General features: G+C 41.5%; 2 protein-coding genes across 5 annotated transcripts in view; both read left to right on the top strand.

Annotated features, from left to right (window-relative positions):
- The window catches only part of LOC140202675 (FYVE, RhoGEF and PH domain-containing protein 4-like), a 267,757-nt gene that overhangs the window by 68,025 nt on the left and 177,839 nt on the right, over window positions 1-21,893 (top strand). The gene's annotated exons all lie outside the window — the stretch shown is intronic.
- Window positions 1-21,893, top strand: part of bicd1a (bicaudal D homolog 1a) — a 424,408-nt gene that overhangs the window by 307,369 nt on the left and 95,146 nt on the right. For 2 of the 3 annotated variants that reach the window (XM_072267813.1, XM_072267814.1), the window contains exon 8: window positions 4,402-4,512. In XM_072267813.1, coding sequence (XP_072123914.1) covers window positions 4,402-4,512 — 111 coding nt within the window. Of the gene's footprint in view, window positions 1-4,401; window positions 4,513-13,129; window positions 13,249-21,893 lie in introns of all 3 variants that reach the window. The other variant, XM_072267812.1, reaches the window with a different exon arrangement.

Here is a 21,893-nt window from a genome sequence, read left to right as displayed (position 1 = left end):
GGAGGAACTCAGCAGGTCAGGCAGCACCTATTGGAAAAAAGTACAGTCGATGTTTCGGGCCGAGACGTCGAATGTACTTTTTTCACAGATGCTGTCTGGCCAGCTGAGTTCCTGTAGCAAATTATGAGGTGTACTTTTTTTCAGTACGGGTCAGATTTTGAATCAGATTGAATCAATATGTTATTACCTACTGTTTGACAGATAACAAACTGGTGCAGTAAAGAAGCATATGATCCATATTTTGAGAACTATGCAAATTGTCAGCTAAACTGTTAGAATTAAATATCAACAGCACCAATTATTCTGTGGTAAATGTAACTTCAAGTTTAAGTTTAAAACATCTCAGAAAAGAGTATAAAAATCGGCACATTCCATTTTCTTATATGGAAAATTCAGAGCAAGAAGTATTTATTTTCTTGAAAAAAGAGTGCCTTGCGTCAATTTATAGAATGGAGTACGACTGGTATAAGTAACACTAGGGGGCATCCTCTACTGCTAGGCAAACTGTGAAAATCTGCTAGTTGCCTGCACTTGGACCATGCTTGTTTAAGCAGTGTACAGTCATATATGGGAGGCTAGTTCCCAGTGACTGCAGAGTCCAAGTAGGTCCTGCCTGCATAAGTAGCAGATTCTGCTCCCAGAATGGCTTTCTCTCACGCACACACACGCACACGCGCACACACACACACACACACACACACACACACACACACACACACACACACACACACACACACACACACACACACACACACACACACACACACACATGCAAAACCTGGAAACTCTGAATGTCCAACTGTTACTTGAATTATATGTTTGCAAATAGATACCAGTCACAAACAGTCAAACACACTACAGTATTTCTTTAAAAAATTTTAAAAATCAGATAAAATAAATTATTACAAATATTGGAGGACACTCATATACACTTAAAGTAATTTGATACATTCAAATTAAATCAAGTAGAAAGGAAAATGCCTTCTCCTTCCCATTCTGCGTTTCTGTCCGTTGGTTGAGCTGGCCTTCTGGTCCTGATTCAGGCTCCGCAGAGTGAATGCTAGGAAATTTGCGAAAGGCTGTGGTGCCCCGTTGGGTCCCGTGGGAGCGTAGAACACAAACCAGTACAGCACAGGGACAGGCCCTTCAACCCACAACGTTGTGCCAAACCAATTAAATTAATAATCAAAAGGCCAACTAAAGTAATCCCTTATGCCTACACAATGTCTGTATCCTTCAATTTCCCTCACATTCATGTGCCTATCTAAATGTTTCCCTGATGTAGCTGCCCCTAACCCCACCCCAGTCAGCACATTCCAGGCATCCTCCACTTTCTGTGTAAAATGAAAACCTGCACCTCACACCTTCTTTGAACTTACTCCCTCTACCTGAGGAGCATACCCTCTAGTATTAGAACATTCATCCCTGGGAAAATGATACTGTCTGCCTACACCTCTCATAATCTTATAAACCTCCAGCAGATCTCCCCTTGTGACCTAACTAGAGCTTCATAAAGCTGCAGCATAACTTGCTGACTTTTGAACTTGTGCCTCAACTAATAAAACCAAGCATGACATAACAATCTGTGTAGAAACTTCCAGGGAGCTATGAAGATGAATCCCAAGATCCCTCTGCTCATCAATACTATTAAGGGCAAGACCCTTAACAGTACTGTCTCTTTACATTTGTGTGGGAAGGAAAGTAGGACCAGAAGGCCAACTGAACCAATTGATATAAATACGGAATAGGAGGGAGAAGGCATTTCCTCTGTACTGTCTCTTTACATTTGACCTATTGAGGTGCAGCACTTGACATTTGTCTGGGTTAAACTCCATCTGCCATTTCTCTGCCCATATCTGTAACTAATCTATATCCTGCTTTGCCAGTCTTCAACATTATCCACAACACCACCAATCTTTGTATCATCTGCACCCTTACTAACCCACTCTACATTTTCATCTAGGTCATTTATATACATCACAAACAACAGAGATGCCAGTGCAGATCCTGCAGAACACCACTAATCACAGACCTCTAGCTAGAGTAAGTTCCCTAGACCACTACCCTTAGAGCAAGCCAGTTGTGAATCCAAACAGCCAGTTCGCCATGGAACCCATGCACCCTAATCTACTGGATGAGCCTCCCATGAAGGATCTGTCAAACACCTTACTAAGATCCAGGAAGACAACATCCACAGCTCTACATTCATTACTCACCCTCATAGTTTCTAAAGGAAACTCAACCAAGTTAGTAAGATGTGACTTGCCCTGCACAAAACCTTTCTGACTCTCTCCATTTAGGCCATGGTTTCCCAAATGCTCAGAAATCTTATCCATAAAAATACTCTCCAGTAACTTTCCTACCACTGATGTGAGACTCACCAATCCATAGTTTCCAGGATTATACTTGGCTGCCTTCTTGAATAATGGAACAACATTAGCCACTCACTCTTTGAGAAACCCAACACTATCTCCTCCTTTACCTTGAAATGCACCGATTTCCCTATCCTCTACATCCTTCCCCTAGGTAAATATTGATGTAAAGTATTCATTAAGGACCTCACCCACATCCTCCACATCCTCTACCGCTCCCTAATTATCCTATTGCTCTTGTGTATGTTTGGCATGCCTTGGGATTCTCTTTAATCCTACTTGCCAAGGACTTTTCATGGCCCCTCCTGGCTTCCCTAATTCCCTTCTTGAGTTCTTTATAATCCTCAAGGACTCTGATTCTTGCCTCCTAAGTTTTACATACTTTTCCCTTTTCTCCTTGACTAAAATAAAGAGCTGATTGTGAACTTCAGGACGGGTAAGACAAGGTTACACATACCAATCCACCTAGAGGGATCAGAAGTGGAGAGAGTGAGCAATTTCAAATCTCTGGGTGTCAAGATCTCTGAGGACCTAACCTGGTCCCAACATATTGATGCAGCTATAAAGAAGGCAAGACAGCGGTTATACTTCATTAGCAGTTTGATGAGATTCGGTTTGTCAACTAAAACACTCAAACTTCTATAGACATATCGTGGAGAGCATTCTGACTGGCTGCATCACTGTCTGGTACGGGGGGAAAGCGGTGACTGCACAGGATCGAAAGAAGCTACAGAAAATTGTAAAATTAGTCAGTTCCATCTTGGGTACTAGCCTCTGTAATATCCAAGACATCTTCAAGAAGCGGTGTTTCAGAAAGACGACGTCCATTATTAAGGACCCCCATTATCCAGGGCATGCCCTCTTCTCATTGTTACCATCATGAAGGAGGTACAGAGCCTGAAGGCACACACTCAATAATTCAGAAACAGCTTCTTCCCCTCTGCCATATGATTTCTAAATAGACGTTGAACCCATGAACACTACCACACTTCTTTATTTTTAATATATATTTTTTTTGCACTATTTTATTCTAATAAATATATATTTATTCTAATTGATTTACTTGGTTATTTATTTATATTTTTCTTTCTATATTATCATGTACAACATTGTACTGCTGCAAAGCTAGCAAATTTCACAACACATGCTGCTGATAATAAACCTGATTCTGATTCTGACTCTTACATTGCCATCATCGTCCACTCTCTGACTGGAACATACCTGTGCAGTTGGTCTTTAAACACCCTATAGACTTGCGCAAAAACAGCTCCCTGCCAGGATATTGGTTCCCCTCCAGTTCAGACGCAACCGGACCCTCTTGTATAGGTTACCCCTGCACCAGAAGAGGATCCAATGATCCAAGAGAATGAGAAGATCACTAATGTATGGCACGTGTCTCTGAATCAGCACCTAACTGGGTCACAAACTTCCAGTCTTTCTGCTCTGTAGTGGAGCTTTTGTCCGTTCTGTTACCCCTATTGCATTCTGCCTCAAGAACCTATATTACTAGTGAACATTTACTTCCCAAATCAAGTATTTGAGAAAGTGTGGTTGCGGTGTAAATAGAAAGGGTATGGAGTTTCAAGCCAGTTGAAGGATATTTTTGTGTTGTGAATTTCCTTGAAGCTACTATGTAGAGGCCAAGGTAGAACCTAACCAATACATCCATTATCCAGGGTATTAGCTTGCAACAAACCACCAGTGTCTGGGCACAACAGTGTATCAGTTATACCATGTGAGGCACTCCAGTTCTTAAAGCCACGCCATATATCAATACACCACAGAGATGGTAGTGATTTTGCTGACAAGCTTATAAATCCGTATGTATTAGGAAACAAGAACTGGAAGTGGAAGCAGCTGCTTCCTATTGAGTAGCTTTGCCTGAAAAGGAGCAATTAATTCAGGCCTGTGTCTTATTCTGGTTGCCCCTACTGTTTATTTCAGTGTTGTTCCTTTTTGCGCCTTGTGACGCATTGGGCGGCATTTTTTTTTTCAGTTTCCTTAGCATTTGTCTGTTTTTTTTTTAAAGAGGCCATGTTGCTGGCTCAACACTCAACCCAGTATAGATGGAAGGGGCCCAGCCGGATTCGAACCCGGGACCATTCGCCTTGAAGTCCACTACACCACGGGCTTAATTTCAGTATGAAGAAACAATACTATAATTTTATTCTTTGCTGGAGGACTGATTATGGATAAATTTATTATATTTTAATTGTATTTTAGGCATTACTAATGTTAGTGTGTTTATTGTTACATTGTAGTTTATGCTGGGAACTAGTTTATTGCCTGGCTCTTTTCTAAGTAAGAGATAAAGAATTTCTAAAATTAGCAGGGAGTTATTCAGGCATCCTAGTTTGTATCGCTCACTTACTATTATATACATAACAATAAATCTGATTTTTAGTTTGCTTGCCTTTGTCAACGACAAAGGGAAGCAGACAACAGCATTTACCTCGTGTTGCTTAGACACACCATTCCCTATATAACCCGGAGCCCAGGTAAGTGGAAACCTTCATTTAAAGTACTGTATGTGGATTTGCTTTCAAACTGAATCCAAGCTTGACTTTGCTTCTTTAGATTGTTTTCAGCTGAGATAGGCTTGAATAGAAAGCATGTTATTTCTTGCATGTTACTATTGCACCAAACTGTTGATGCGACTACATAAAAGAAACTAGTGGCAATGGAAGGGTAATTGTATTATTGGTACTTCCTGTCAGCGAAGAGGTAGAGGATCCTGAAGCTCTGGCTGCAAAACAACAAATGTTGCTTTCCATTTTTCTATTTTCTATTTATGATTTATAATTTACATTTTTAATATTTACTAATTTTTACTATTTTTAATATTTTAAATATTTAATATTTGTAATCCAGGGAGCGGGGAGCGCAGAATAAAATATCGCTGTGATGATTATACGTTCTAGTATCAATTGTTTGGTGACAATAAAGTATAAAGTATATGTCACACATTATAAATTGATAGAGAAATGATCTTAAATCTGCCCCTGATTCTTGTACATATTTCTCTATCAATTTTTGAATATTTTAGATTTCTTGGTAATTGGTTTGCTTGTGACATTGATTTTCACAATCTGGACATTGTGAGCAAGGTTTTGAGTCATGACAATTACAGAAGTTATTTTTAGAGGTTTTTATGAGAGAGTTCATTGTCACATGGAGAGGATTGTTCAGAAAGGAAGTACCTTTCTCTGTCTTGTGCTAATCCGTCAGATCTGTTAAAGTTATTTGTGTAAAAGCTCATTCCAGTTTAAATCCTTCTGTTTGGCTTTACTCTAAATGCAAAGATGGCACAAACAGTTTTTGAGTGAGATGTCAAAGGGGAACTGAGCCATACCCAAATACAAACATGCCATTTGAGTTGTTTAGTTAAATATTTTACACCCAGTATTTGCTTTTCACGCTGTCATTTGATTAAAACCCACCCTTTTAGACTGGGGAATATATATGTATGTGAGCTGAATCAAGCTAATTATGACATAATACATCAAGCAGTTTCGAAAATTGGGTTCAGCTTCTGTAATAAGAGAAGAACCACAACTTGGATAAAAGAAAAGCAAATTCAAATTTGATGGAATTTGTTCTTGGCTGTTTTTGAGTCCTTAAAGCACAAAATAAGGCTTGGCACTGAATGGCATACATCATGTCAAAAGCCATTTTGGTAAGGATCTTTGTACATGTATAGTGAATATTAACTAAGTTGGGTGATCGCGTTGTGTATTCAGTCCACTGGAATAACCCTCAGGTTCCAATTGCTTACCACTTTTATTCTCCATCCCACTGCCTTTCTGTTGCCTCCTACCCTGTTACAATGAGAACTAATGCAAGCTTGAGAAACAACTCAACTTGCATCTGGTTATATTACAAGCTTCTGGATTCAATATTGAACTCTCCGACTTAACATAACATACTCTTGTATATGCTAACATAATAGGCATATCCCAATACGCCAGAACCATATCAGCAACAAATTACACAAATGTAGTAGCTCAGTCTTATCCCACCTATCACATGAATTCACTGTAACAAATAATTTGTCTTTGTTTCGTCCATATTTTGCCGCTACCTATATAAAATTATTACTCTCATTCTAATGAAACATTAACAGTTTCCTATTCCACAGCTGCTTTGCAAGCTGCTCAGTTTTTCCAGAATTTCCACTTTCTGTTTTTATATCATGCAGCCTATTGGTATAAGTCCCACATCTTTATCATTCACATCTCATCACAGAAATCAAATTGCTGTGCTGGTAACTACTGCCATTATATCATTTTGATGTCCTTTCGCAAACATCCCTGTTTATTCTGCACATTCTTTTCCTGCACATAGCTTTCTCCTACTGAAAGCTAACATGCACCTTTTTCCCAATGCTGATCAAAGGTCACAGTCCTGAAGTGTTGTGTTTCTCTTTCCACAAATGCTGCCTGAGCTGCTACGTTTATCCAGTTTTTTTTTTTCCTATTTTGCTTCAGAGATACTGAAAGTTAGCCAGACATGACAATGATCAATATATAAAGCCAACTTAACTGCAACACTGTTAGTTTGGAGGTCAGTGTTCCAGCATATTCACTGAAGAGTGCAGCATTGAACACATATTCAGCAGCAGTAAAGTCCCAAACAGCCAGTACAACTTAAGATGATCATCAGCTACTTGCCAGCTTTTTTTCTTGTTGCGGCAAGTATTCCCCTGCTTCCTGTAGCTGTTTCAAGTTGCAAGTCTACAAGAAGTGTATACCAAGAGCTGAAGGAAATCTTGCTGACTTCAAAGCTCCTGCACAAACCATTCCTCCCAGACAAGTTTGTATTTCAGACATTCCCCTTTCAAAATAGCATAACGTGGAACTGAGCAAAGGGCTCTCAGATGAGGGGAGACATCATGAAGGGGAGATCAGAAGGAGGAGCCCTGACCCACCCAACAGCTCCGCCTTCTAAGCCTCACTCAAATCTGTCACCAATGGTAGCCATTAACTCCACTTAGGACCGCAGCAGCAATGACTTTCAAGTTGGAGACGAAAGAGACTAGCTGTTGGAATCTGGAGCAACACATAAGAAGTGTGTGTCTTGAGGAAGGGTCTTGATCTGAAATATTGAGCGTCTGTTTCCCGCTTTAGATGCAGTCTGACCCTTTTTATGTGTGGCTTTCAAGTTGCCGAGTTCCATAAATATTTATCTACCTGTCTCCTTTTAAGCTAGAACTGGAGATATGTCTTGCAGTTTGTCGTGTCTGGTAGTTACTGGAGAGACACCTGATTTGGAACTATTAGAGCAAATGAAAAAGTAAAAACTTGGGGGATTAGGCTAGCTCATATATCCAAAGAACAAGTGGATAAAAGCATGCTTGAAAGCCAGAAAGCCATGCAAAATATGCTAGAGCAGACCAATGGCACAGTGAACCAAAGCTTCTGCTGTTCAAATTATTCTGAAGCATTTTTTTTAGTGCATGACAAATTGTGGGTTGTGGTTCAAAGTCAAGTGTAGCTTACTGCATAACCTTACCATGATGAGGGAACCACCCTAGTTATTAACTCAAGCACAGGAGAGAGAAGTTGAGGAGAAGGAACAGGAAGAAGGATGTAGCCATTTCAACAGCCTTGTTCCGTTTGACTAGAAAATGTAGATGATCCCATTAAGTGAAATGCTAATGGTTATTCGCCAATAGTCCCTTCCAGGGGTATCTTCCTTCTCTAATTGGTCATCTAAGTCTAGTTGGTTCGTGTAGCCATCACAAAATAACTAGTCCAAAACATGTTCTTCATAAATTATACGCATTATTGGTAAAGTTGTGTGGCGCGTGGCCAAGTGGCTAGGGCGTTGGACTAGTGATCTGAAGGTCATGGGTTCAAGCCTCGGCCGAGGCAGCACGTGTGTCCTTGAGCAAGGCACTTAACCACACAATGCTCCAGTCTACCCAGCTGAGAATGGGTACCAGCAAAAATGCTGGGGGTTAACCTCGCGGTAGACTGGCGTACTATCTGGGGAGGAGTCCCGTACTCTCAGTCGCTTCATGCCACAGAAACCGGCATAAGCACTGGCCTGATGGGTCACAAGGCTTGTGTCAGACTTTAATTGGTAAAGTGGCTTCAAGTTGACTAGAATTGTGAAATCAGAATCAGGTTTAACATCATCTGTTATCCACATTGTCAATAAATGAGCCAATGGGTAGAATGTGAAATTCAATTTCAGCTTGTTCACCATCACTGACTTGTTCCTTTCTCATAGCTACACATTTAAGTTGTAGTTCTTGGATATCACAAGTGAAAAATGCACAAAGGCAAAGTTGTAGTTTGGGGACAGTGGGAAGCCAAAAGATCCATGCTGACCCTTTATGTAGCTTGTAAAACAGAAGGATGAGGTTTGAGTTTGAGGTGGGATTTAGATCTGCCTTCCTCCACAGCCTTGGTATTGGGTAACCCAGTGGTGGCCAGCATAAGGACGCATTGCGTACTTGACAGCTCCAGTTAGTTACTGCAGTTCCTAGATGTGAGTGCTGTACGGTGTGGTGGCTGTCATAGCTGAATAGCTGACCACAGCTGCATGATGTGGTATCCGTGGAAGCCATATAAGTAGTGTGTATGTTAAAGTCTGTCCCGAGCCTTGTGGCCCATCAGGCCGGTGCTTATGCCGGTTTCTGTGGCATGAAGTGACTGGAAGTGTGTATATTTGACAATATTTGGGGCTGGTGATGTAGTAGGCAGGATATTCCTCAACGTTAATGGTCATATGAGGTATTGAAGTCTTTGTGACAATGCAGTGAACTTCAGGGCCATCAGTTCGGTGAAATACGACAACCAACAAGCCACCTTCAGCATGTATGTGGTAAAAAACAGGAGGGTCAGCATTATGGGGACATGATTGACTGAGACAACTACAACTTGATTGGAGATAGATCCACCATTGTATCCCATGCAATAGGGTCATCTGGAAGCAAATTAAGAAAATTACTGGATGATGCCACAGCTGTCTCCCTGCTGTACACCATGAACTGTTGCCCAACAGAGGTCAAACAGGCATTGATGCCAACTTCTGTGTCTCTGGTTGGAAAGCGTATTGGACCAAGGAAGGACCATGCTGCTCAGAGGAGTGCGCGTTAAGGTTATTGCATGAGCTTCAAATGGGAGACAAAAAGCTGCTTGTAAGAGCAGATGCAAAGACCAAAGTCCAGCTGGATGAATGGAAAACCAAAAAGAAAAGAGTCAACAGAGATACGAAAACAGAGAATTTGTCAGATGATGTTGTGGATGAAGAAACCAAGAAGAGAGATCAGATCATAAAGGGAGCAATAGAAGGATTATTAAGAGAATACTCCTGTGATCTAAGTGCCCCATCCCAAGATCAAGATGCACATTCTAGAAAGAAGAAATAGGAAAAGAAATAAGAGGATGGTATAAGTGATATGGAAATGGAAAAGGATAAATGAGGCGTAATTTTTTAAGAAATTAGCAACTTCAGAGATACTTTCAAAAAACTAGAAGAAAAAAGTCAATAAATTGTAAGACTATAGTTGAAAAGAAAAGAGATAGAGAGAAAGAATGTGAGCAAGAAAGAGAAAGGCTTGAAAGAGAGATGTAATGCGAGAAAGAAAAAGAGCTGTTGGGGATCGTGAGCGAGACCTTGAAAGGGATTGTGAGAGAAGCAAGTATCAAAGTAAATCCAGAGATGAAAGCTGAGAAAACAAGGAGAAAGGTATCCAGAGCTGTCAGAACCACTTCCTGCAGTCTCAGAGTCAGCTCCTACAAACACCACGGAGGACGCCCCAGAGCCCGAGACTGTTTCACAGCCACAAGTCTCACCTGCCAAGCAGAGAGACCTCCCTCGTCAAGAAAAACATTATCCCACAAAATCCTCCACAGCAATTAAAACTTCAGGCCTGAATGAGACAATTTTAAATGTAGTATGCTGTGGATATCTGTATATAGTAGTTGTGTACATAGTTGAGATGCATTCTACATCGAGTTGTAGCTAAGCAGGAAGGAGTGTCATCTATTTAATATTCAATATTTGAGTGATATTGTTGATTATGCATTTTTGTTTTTTTTAATAATTATGGGTTATCTGTAAAAGTACATGAATTGCATATGTCATGAGGTACATATGCACCTTGCTTAAAGTAAGACTTAATATACACAAGTTATGGGTGATTCTTCAATTAGGGGCACTTTTGACTGCTTGAAATTCTGAAAAATAAAATTCCTTGAAACTTTTTTTATGTTATAACCTTTATTTTAGGCTCTGGAATGAAAACCAGATCCTGGCATTGATCAACCTTTAAGAGAATTTTTAAACTTTAAGGCGTCTTTGCAGAGTTTTCATGGATTAATGTCATTACCATCACACCATGAAAGTACTGAATTTAATTTAAAATGAAATGGCAAACAAAGATTTCAAAGTCAATCTTGCAAATAAAATAATGCCCTTTAATAAACATGTTCTAACTAATTTTTAAGTATATTCAGAATATAATTTTGAGATTTTCTTAAGCGTGTCAATATTTTCCTTGACTAAACAACAAAACAGTTGTTTACTTATTAAACTATTGAAATTTTAACTCTTTTTGACAGAACTGATTTTGACATCAAAGCTCTTGACTTGAGCAAACGATTTCAGACCAGTATTACTGAACAAATCTTTATTTCCCATCAAAATATGCGCTGTGATGGTAATGACAAAATACTTTTGACATTGGCCAACAATGGTTTTAGTTTAACATTAACCCTTACAAACATCTGTCCAACTAGAAAAACCAACACTTATAATTAAAACACTTACAATTAAGTCCTTACAGTCTGCACTATTTATCAAAATTCCTTAAGAGATCACAATTTTTAAGGCAGGCGACTAGAGAAATTTGTTAGACATCCACTTGAAACATGAACACAGGCAGCCCAGCTTAACTAGGCATTGTCTAGTTGTCTAGTCTTGATAAAAAAAAACAATTATGCTTACAGAACATCTGCCTAACCCTCCCCAGCTCTGGAATAAGCAGCAATTCAAATTTCAAACAGATTATAGAGATCATTATTTTTCAACTGTCCATAAGAGAGAATATTTTTTAACACTGACAACACATTTATTCAACCCTCTTCACACTTTTTCTAATCAGTAAGACTCATGAAGCATTCACAGAAACCTGAACAACAATGAAAAAAGCAACACTTGAAATTTAAAGCACCTCCTTACAGTCTCCATTAGTGCATCAGTGAAACCTCAGCGAGATGGAGGTAATTCTGTTCTTGTTGCTGGCCTGTTGGAGATTCTGGTGGGGTATTCTCTGATAACAGGGTCTCGGCCTGAAATGTCGACTGTACCTCTTCCTAGCGATGCTGCCTGGCCTGCTGCATTCACCAGCAACTTTGATGTGTTTTGCCTCTCCTTTCTTATAGCACTTCTTTTGTTTCTCTGATTAACGCTCCACTGTCACCTCTTCAGTCTCTGTTCACACTTGGTAATATGAGTTGATCTTAAGTTTTCCTGCCCCCTTTTTTTTTGTGTGTGTGTCTCTCTCTCTCTCCCCCCCCCCCTTCTCTCTCTCTCTCTTTGTCTCTTTCTTTCCCTTTCAAGGTACAGCTGATATTTATTGATTGGTCTGCTGATGATGTTGGGGGAATCTTGACAACCTCACCACCAGTTGTGCCATAGTATTGGCGTTCTCCTCACTTTTTAAAGAAAAAGTTGGCAAAGCCTCACACTGGCTAACTCGACTGGATAGCTAGCTTGTAAATGTAATTTAAATATACGGAAATGTCTATTATCATGTGATATGTCTATTCTGATATGTCTATCCATGGCCTCCTCTACTGTCAAGATGAAGCCACACTCAGGTTGGAGGAACAACACCTTATATTCCGTCTGGGTAGCCTCCAACCTGATGGCATGAACATTGACTTCTCTAACTTCCGCTAATGCCCCACCTCCCCCTCGTACCCCATCCAGTATTTATTTATTTATAAACACACATTCTTTTTCTCTCTCTCCTTTTTCTCCCTCTGTCCCTCTGGACTTCCCCCTCTCCCCCTTTTCTTTCTCCCTAGGCCTCCTGTCCCATGATCCTCTCATATCCCTTTTGCTTATTAACTGTCCAGCTCTTGGCTCCATCCCTCCCCCTCCTGTCCTCTCCTATCATTTCGGATCTCCCCCTCCCCCTCCCACTTTCAAATCTCTTACTAACTCTTCTTTCAGTTAGTCCTGACGAAGGGTCTCGGCCCGAAACGTTGACTGTACCTCTTCCTAGGGATACTGCCTGGCCTGCTGTGTTCACCAGCAACTTTTATGTGTGTTGCTAGACTGCCTGGCCTGCTGTGTTCACCAGCAACTTTTATGTGTGTTGCTAGAGTTACTATTACCTAACTTTTAAAACTACAGTACTTGTTTTCGTTAGAACTATTTTTTTTCTCTTGAAAATCTACCCCAGGGACAGAAAATTTACCCTAATTACATAATCACCCTTATATCCTGTCTCCCTTGTGTTTCTTTCAATTAGTTTTTACGTTTTGGAGTTACAAAGCATAACATTAAGTACCAGTCAAAAATCAATCTAAAATTATGCTGCAGACAATTAAATGTCAGAATGCTGTTCAATGAGGTGCTCATGTTAACTGTCTCTTCCTTTGGAATGTGCATGTCAAATCTTTTTGATGCAATAGTTGTCTTTTGAAATCATCAAGTTCTTCCCAATACATTTGAATCTGGTGTGTAAAGCGGAAATAAGATGACGTTTGAAATATTTTGGTGTGCTTTATTTACAGTTTTATTCAGGATGTGCACAGGAAATGTACTGTTCAGTCAAGCTGTTTGAGTCCGAAAGCAAGTCACGGGTACAGGTCATAAAAAATGGACTCTGCTTATTTCAAAGTTACTCAGACTGGTAGGTGATAAGTTACGCTTACTGGCAGGTCAGGTTGTTACAAAAATCCTCCTACGTCGGATGTTGAATCAGTAACTCAGTTGAATACTTTAGAAGTAATTGTACTTCAAAATTTTGTAGCAGTTTTAATGAAATAATAATTGTAACAGTGATTAGTTTTATTTTCTCATTGCAACTATCACTTACAAGCAATACTGCAACAGTATAGGAGATTGAAATTTTGTGCTTATACTTATAAAGTGACTAAAATTATAATTTGTGGCTATACATCCAATTGTAATGGGAAACAATGCAATTAGTTTGTGATTCATTTGTATTTATATGAAGAAAAATGCAATTAGCTTATCTGGAATTCTGTATAATAGTGTGCTGTTTACTGCCATGGTGGGAAGAGGAGAGGAAGAAGTACAAGGTAGTAGGTGATAGGTGAAACTGGGGAGAGAGGGGGGGTGAAATAATGAACTGGGAAATTAATTGGTGAAAGAGATACAGGTCTGGAGATGGGGGAATCTGACAGGAGAGGATAGAAGATCATGGAAGAAAGGGAAGGGAGAGGAACACCAGAGGGAGGTGATGGGCAGGGAAGGAGATAAGGTGAGAGAGGATAATGGGAATGGGGACTGGTGAAGGAAGGGGAGTGAGCAATTACCAGAAGTTCAAAAATCAATGTTCATGCCATCAGGTTGGAGGCCACCCAGACGGAATATAAGGTGTTGCTCCTTCAACCTGAGTGTGGTCTCATCGCGGCAGTAGAGGAGGCCATGGACTGACATGTCGGAATGGGAAGTAGAATTGAAATGGGTGGCCACTGGACGATCCCACTTTTTCTGGCAGATGGAGCATAGGTGCTCAGCGAAGCGGTCTCCCAAACTACATCAGGTCTCAGCGATATACAGGAGGCCAAGCCAGGAGCACCCGATACAGTAGATGACCCCAACAGACTCACTGGTGAAGTGTCGCCTCACCTGGAAGGACCCTTTGGGGTCTTCTGAATGATAGTGAGCGAAGAGCTGTAGGGGCAGATGTGGCACTAGTTCCACTTGCAAGGAGAAGTACCAGGAGGGAGATCAGTGGGGAAGGACGAATGGACAAGAGTGTGTAGGGAGGCATTCCTGTGGAAAGTGGGAAGTGGTGGAGAAGGAAGGATGTGCTTGGTGGTGGGATTTGACATAGATCGGGAGACCACTTCGCCGAGCACCTACGCTCCGTCTGCCAGAGAAAGCAGGATTTCCCGGTGACCACCCATTTCAATTCTACTTCCTATTCCATTCCGACATTTCAAAGTGGTCATGGATTAAAATGCACTGCTTGATTTAACAGTATCTCTCAAAAAAGAAACCTAGAAACACTTGAAGGAGGAACTGCTATGGGGATATGAGTGAGATGGACTGGATTGCTATTCATTCAGGCAACAGTTTTTAACAAGGACATGGAAGCTTTGGAGAGCGTCCCTAAGAGATTTAGGTACACTTTGGGCTATGTGTTCCCTCTGAGCTGTACTGTTATGATTACATGAATGTGAGGGGAGTATTTCCAGATATTCCATTTAGGTCAATCATCTTGTAGCAGAAAGCAGTACTCTTCTCCCACTTAGGCATCCACCAAATGGCAATTATGTTCTTGACCATGTTTTCCCTGCTAAATCACAGGCATGAGATACAGCATTACAGAATGTTCTTAGGTGCTACAATGTTGAATTAACAAGATTGGTTTCTGGGAGAGTTAAGTAAGTTAATCAGACGTAAATTGAATTAATATGCAACCTGGCAGACAGTATTTTGTGTTGTCATATTCTATGTGTGTATATTTATCTATTTAGATAGTCACAGATTTCCAGCATCTGCAGACTTTATCTTGTTTGTGATTACTTGTGGCTGTCTTCCTAGTTGTTCTCTGCTAGAGCCAAACTCTCAGGAGTCACAAGATAAGCTCCTCTTCAAAACTAATTGTTGGCACTCTCAGAATTTTGATCTCAAGGTCTGTGCCCTTCTAATACCAAAGCTAAAAATCAAAAAACTACAGATAACCTTAGAAAATTGTATAATTGCCAGGAATTAAAATAGGTTTGGCTGTTCTGAGAATAGTTGTTGTGCAATGCACCTAAGGAAGGAAATTTGTTAAGCAGTTTTAAAGACAGAAGATTAAAGGTTAGCTTTATGTGCCAACATAGTATGCCCAAGACTCGCTGGCTTAAACCTAACCTGTACATCTTTGGAATGTGGGAAGAAACCAAATCACCCAGAGGAAATCTACACAGTCACAGGGGAAAACATACATATTCCTTACAGTCACTGGCAGGTATTGAACACCAATTGGTAATTGCTGGTGTTGTAAAGCATTGTGCTAACTGCTATTCTACCGTGTTGCCCCAGTTTGACAGTTTGTAGTGGATGCTTTTGTGTTCTTCATTCGTATCATGCAAGGCTCATTCAGCGAGTATTGAGGCAAGGGATCTAAAGAGACTTTGCTTTGTAGATCCAGAATTGACTTACCCACAGAAGGCAAAGGGTGGTTGTATATGGTTCGTATTCTGCATGGAGGTCAGTGACCACTGGTGTTCTGCAGGGATCCATTCTGGCACCCCTCCTCTTTATGATTTTTGTAAGGAGCTGGTGGTGGACCTGAGGAGGGCTAAGGCACCAGTGACCCCTGTTTCAATCCAGGGGGTCAGTGTGGACATGGTGGAGGATTACAAATACCTGGGGATACGAATTGACAATAAACTGGACTGGTCAAAGAACACTGAGGTTGTCTACAAGAAGGATCAGAGCCGTCTCTATTTCCTGAGGAGACTTGAGGTCCTTTAACATCTGTCAGACGTTGCTGAGGATGTTCTATGAGTCTGTGGTGGCCAGTGCTCTCATGTGTGCTGTTGTGTGCTGGGGCAGCAGGCTGAGGGTAGCAGACACCAACAAAATCAACAAACTCATTCGTAAGGCCAGTGATGTTGTGGGAATGGAACTGGACTCTCTGACGGTGTTGTCTGAAAAGAAGATGCTGTCCAAGTTGTATGCCATCTTGGACAATGTCTCCCATCCACTACATAATGTGCTGGATGGGCACAGGAGTACATTCAGCCAGAGACTCATTCCACCGAGATGCAGCACAGAGCGTCATAGGAAGTCATTCCTGCCTGTGGCCATCAAACTTTACAACTCCTCCCTTGGAAGGTCAGACACCCTGAGCCAATAGGCTGGTCCTGGACTTATTTCCATCTGGCATAATTTACATATTATTATTTAATTATTTATGGTTTTATATTGCTATATTTATACTCTATTCTTAGTTGGTGCAACTGTAACGAAACCCAATTTCCCTCGGGATCAATAAAGTCTATCTATCTATCTATCTATCTATTTTTATAAATTTCCTGGATGAGGAAGTCGAAGGGTGGGTTAGTAAGTTTGCCGAGGACACAAAAGTTGGGGGTGTTGTGGATAGTCTGGAGGGTTGTCAGAAGTTACAGCGGGACATCAGTAGGATGCAGAACTGGGCTGAGGAGTGGCAGATGGAGTTCAACCCAGATAAGTGTGAAGTGGTTCATTTCGGTAGGTCAAATTTGAAGGCAGATTATAATATTAATGATAAGACTCTCGGCAGTGTGGAGGATCAGCAAGATCTTGGGGCCCATGTCCATAGGACACTCAAAGCTGCTGCACAGGTTGACAGTGTTGATAAGAAGGCGTATGGTGTGTTCCCTTTATCAACTGTGGAATTGAGTTCAAGAGCCGTGAGGTAATGTCACAGCTTTAAAAGACCTTAGGTAGATCCCAAATAGATAGATAGATATATTTTATTGATCCCGAGGGAAATTGGGTTTCGTTACAGCTGCACCAACAAAGAATAGAGCATAAATATAGCAATACCAAAACCACAAACAATCAAAGAACAAAAAGCAAACTCTGCCAGATGGAAAGTAAGTCCAGGACCAGTCTATTGGCTCAGGGTGTCTGACCCTCCACGGGAGGAGCTGCAAGTTCGATGGCCACAGGCAGGAACGACCTCCCGTGCCGCCCAGTGTTGTAGCTTGGTGGAATGTGGCCGAGGTCCAACAGTAAAAAGTTCAATATCTGGTCTACAAACACGTTCCTGGATCGTAATATGACCCGGATTGCACCATCTGTTGTTAACCAGAACAGTAAGCACCCAACTCCTTTAAGCTTACTGCTCTCAATGCACTTCCGGTCAGCCAGAACAGTCTGGAAGCCGTCCATGGAGAAGTTTTGATCGGGTATGTCCTCGTGCAGCCCCGTTCCAGTGAAACACATAACACTGCGCTCCTGAAATGTTCTCTGATGCCTGGCTAGCGCCGTGAACTCGTCCATTTTATTACCCACTGAACTCCTCTTCTCCATAGGTCTCTGTTGTCTCGACCCGGTCCTCTTTCCTCGACTTTGTGATCCCCCTCGGCATCCTCTGTGTGTTTTCCTCCAGATTTCAGCAGGGGTGTCCGCCGCTCTGCTTGCTAAACCAGCCGGCATTAGCGCAAACAGCTGGTCCCTGGAATACACAATGCGACCATGCTTCTGTCCCGCGTGTCGGGATGTAACTATTTCCAGTGCTAAAAACCCAAATAAAACTCTCTCTACCAGCATGTTAGAGAGGGTGCAGCTTCGACGTGTTACCATGAAAAAAAAATACAAAAAATAACGTAAATTAAAAAGTAAGAAGAAGGAAGTAAGGATACTGATCGAAACGGCTGTACCAGGCTGCATGCACGACTAGTGCATGCGCACTTACAATGGAGTACTGTGTTCAGTTCTGGTCACCTCACTACAGGAAGGATGTGGATAATATAGAGTGTGTGCAGAGGAGATTTACAAGGATGTTGCCTGGATTGAGGAGCATGCCTTATGAGAACAGGTTGAGTGAACTCGGCCTTTTCTCCTTGGAGTGATGGAGGATGAGAGGTGACCTGATAGAGGTGTATACGATGATGAGAGGCATTGATTGTGTGGACAGCCAGAAGCTTTTTTCCAAGGCTGAAATAACTAACATGAGGGGAACATATTTTTAAGGTGCTTGGAAGTAGGTACAAGGGGGATGTCAGCGGTAAGTTTTTCACACAGTGAGTGGTGGGTGCATGGAATGCACTGCAGCGATGGTGATAGAAGTGGATACAATAGGGTCTTTTAGGAGCCTCTTAGGTAAGTATATGGAGCTTAGAAAAATAGAGCACTATGCGATAGGGAAATCTTAGGCAGTTTCTAGAGTAGGTTACATGGTCAGCACAACATTGTGGGCCGAAGGGCCTGTAATGTACTGTAGATTTCTATGTTTCTATGTATCATGTAAATATCAAGGTAATGTTCATTTTCCTGCAGATTCTTGTATTGCAGAGCTAATTACTCTTTAAAATTGAGAGTATTCAACAAGATTACACAAGATTAAAAAATGTCATCAGAATACAAATTTTGAAATCTGCTTTTGATGGGATTGTGAAATCAATGCAACAAATTCTTCAGGATTTGATGAATACTATTAGTTGATATACTGAATTTGTAATTGAAGCCCAGTACAAAGGCTGCAATGGTAAGTGGGAAGGGGCAATAGTCCAAAGTGGTCATCTGGGAAGTCCTGAAGTGGTAGCCTTTTAATCCAACTTCTGGATTTCAGACTGATTATACAGCAGTGGATGTGGCTGAGACTATAATCGCCACTCAAATGGTAACTTAAGGTGAAACTTGAAGAGTTTCAACAAGGAAAGGATGAACTTTGAGAACTGTTGTATCCTCATTTTGACGAGTCCTGCACTCCATATACTTCTGGTACCAGTACCTATGTATATGCATGGAGTGTTTCTTTTTTAACCTGACTACAGGAAGATGAAGCTAATAGTCACTGTAGCAAAGTGGCTGGAGATGGTTTAGAGGATTAGTAGATTGAGCACCTTCTTGTTCAGCTGAGCTAAAATTGTATACTTCATCCCAGGAGCCATCAATGAAAAGGCCATTATTAGGAATACCGGAAGTACTCAAAGTGCACACTCCAAAAATGCAAAGAGAATGGATAATTTGTCCATGGGAGTGAGAAAGGTGATAAGGGTCATGGAAGTGTTCCTTCTTTTCATACATGGCCAGAGCCCTTTTCAGCCGGTATTCAATGCACTGCTCCTATCTCAATAGCTGAGAGTGATCCTTTGCAGACGCAGAGACTGGGAGCTGGAGGTTATGGTGCTGGTCAGGCTGAAGGTGAGGCAGCTGACTCCAGACTTCTCCTGTAGATATGGTGATGCCTTATTAGAACATCTGGGCAGGTCCGTATTTGTGAGACAATATCACGAGATTGTTTCTAATACATAAAAAGCATGCTGACCTTTTTCAGTTAGGACATCAAGTTTAGGAGTATGGATATTATGTTACAGTTATTTAAGTCTTTAGTGAGGCTGCACTTGGAGTATTGTTTTGGTGACTAATTAGGAAAGTCATTGTCAAGCTGGAGAGGGTGCAGAAGAGATTTATACGAACGCTGCCTAGACTGGAGGGCCTGAGTTATTGGGAAAGGTTGGCCACACTGATTCTTTATTCCTTGGAACGTATGAGAAATTTATATAATTAGGAGGGGTATGGATCAGGTGGATGGTTATTGTCCTTTCCCCAGTGTTGGGGAATCCAAAATCAGAGGGCACAGATACAAGACAAGAGGAGGGAGATTCAAGAGTGACCTGTGAGGTAACTTTTTTAAGCAGAGGATAGAGAGTACCTGGAATGATTGAAAATTCGAAGTACATTTATTATCAAAGTGTGTAAGTATGTTTACAACCCTGAGATTCATCTTCCCCACAGACAGCCATGGAACAAAGAAAACCATGGAACCCACTCAAAGAGCAAACACCCTTTCCCACCATGTAAAAAAAATCACATAACCAGCAACAAAACAAAAATGAGCAAATAACACAGAATCTAAAACACAAAAACGAAACAGTCCATGCATATTAAGTTCAGCTTAGTGTTCATTATCTGCTGGCCACCTCAATTCAAAATCACCCAAAATAACAGCAAAAAAAAGGAGTGACCAGAAACCAGAAATACATCATAACGTGAATTACAGAGACCAAACAACAAACTGCGTTGATTAAACCTTGCCCAGAACTCCTGCCCCATCCTCCGATGCATCGAGGGAAGAGAGAGACCATTTGAACACAGGGACATTCCTTTGGGAGCAGTGAGTGAGAAAGAGAGAGAGAGACTGTCACTTGCAGAGACTTCTCCAGCAGCAGCAAGAGGGCTGTAGATGGCGCTGAACACCCTCTCACCTTCTGCACTCGCCTCAGTCATTTCCAGATTCCTCGGTGCCTTAACCAGTAGATCAGCAAGAAATGGAGCCGATCATGGGCTGGTGTCCTGTCTCCAGGCTTCTTGGCCTCGAGACCAAGCACTTCGTTTGAAGCTTCCCTGAACATCCTCGGAGACAACAAGGTGCCAGATCGGTCAATTGGCCCGATAACACACCACGAAAATGTAGATCACAGGCTCCAACAGTAGCAGAACAACATTTGAAAGAGAAAGGAGACGTAAATGAAGGAAAAGAAGTAGCTTCGTGAACCGTCTGAGGGACGTCGCCCTTGGTCGTGTTGTTCGCTGCGCCATCTTTTGGATTTGCAAGAGGAAGTGGTCAATTTGGATACAATTGCAGTGGGACAGGTACATCAAGGAGAAGGGCTTGGAAGGTTTTGGGTTGAATGAGGGCAACTGGGACTCGTAGGTAGGATGTTTTGCTTGGCGTGGACCAGTTGAGCTGAAGGGCCTGTTTCTGGGCAGTGTTACTCTGTGATTCTATGATTCTAAACTAGGCTCATTTCAATCTATTTGATGGAAGGGAAATCTTATGGCAATGTATCTTAACATGACAGTATTACTAACACTGTAGATTAGAATATTTAATTGTAGGTCTTTAGATTAGATTCAACTTTATTGTCATTGTGCCGAGTACAGATACAAAGCCAATGAAATGCAGCTAGCATCTAACCAGAAATGCAAAGAATAGTGTTATTTACAAAATAACTGCAAATAAAAAGTAAGTGCTACAGCATACAAGTATAAAAATACTGAGACAGTACAATATGAGTGCAATACTGCTTAGCACTGTGATGAGAGGTTCAGCAGTGTCACAGCCTCAGGGAAGAAGTTCTTCCTGAGCCTGCTGGTGCGGGAGCGGAGGCTCCTGTAGCGCCTACCGGATGGGAGGAGAGTAAAAAGTCCATGGTTAGGGTGAGATGCATCCTTGATAATGCTTTTTGCCCTGCCTAGGCAGTGTTTATGGTAGATGTTCTCAATGGTGGGCAATTGGGTGCTGATAATCTGCTGGGCAGTTTTCACCACACGCTGGAGTACTTTGGGGTCTGATATGAGACAATTGCCATACCACACTGAGATACAGTTGGTGAGTATGCTCTCAATTGTACAGCGGTAAAAGTCTGTCAGTATCCTGGGACAGAGGTGAGCTTTCTTGATGGTCTGCAGGAAATAAAGGCGCTGTTGCACCTTCTTGATCAGGATGGAGGAGTTCAGGGACCAGGTGAGATCCTCGGAAATGTGGACACCAAGGAATTTGAAGCTTGATACATGCTCCACTACAGCTCCATTGATGTTGATGGGGACGTGAGTGTGGCTCCTAGCGTGCCTGAAGTCCGCAATGATCTCCTA

The sequence above is a fragment of the Mobula birostris genome, chromosome 9 (assembly GCF_030028105.1).
Source record: "Mobula birostris isolate sMobBir1 chromosome 9, sMobBir1.hap1, whole genome shotgun sequence".
NCBI classification, from domain to species: Eukaryota; Metazoa; Chordata; class Chondrichthyes; order Myliobatiformes; family Myliobatidae; genus Mobula; species Mobula birostris.
This window is presented reverse-complemented; position numbering and strand designations above follow the sequence as displayed.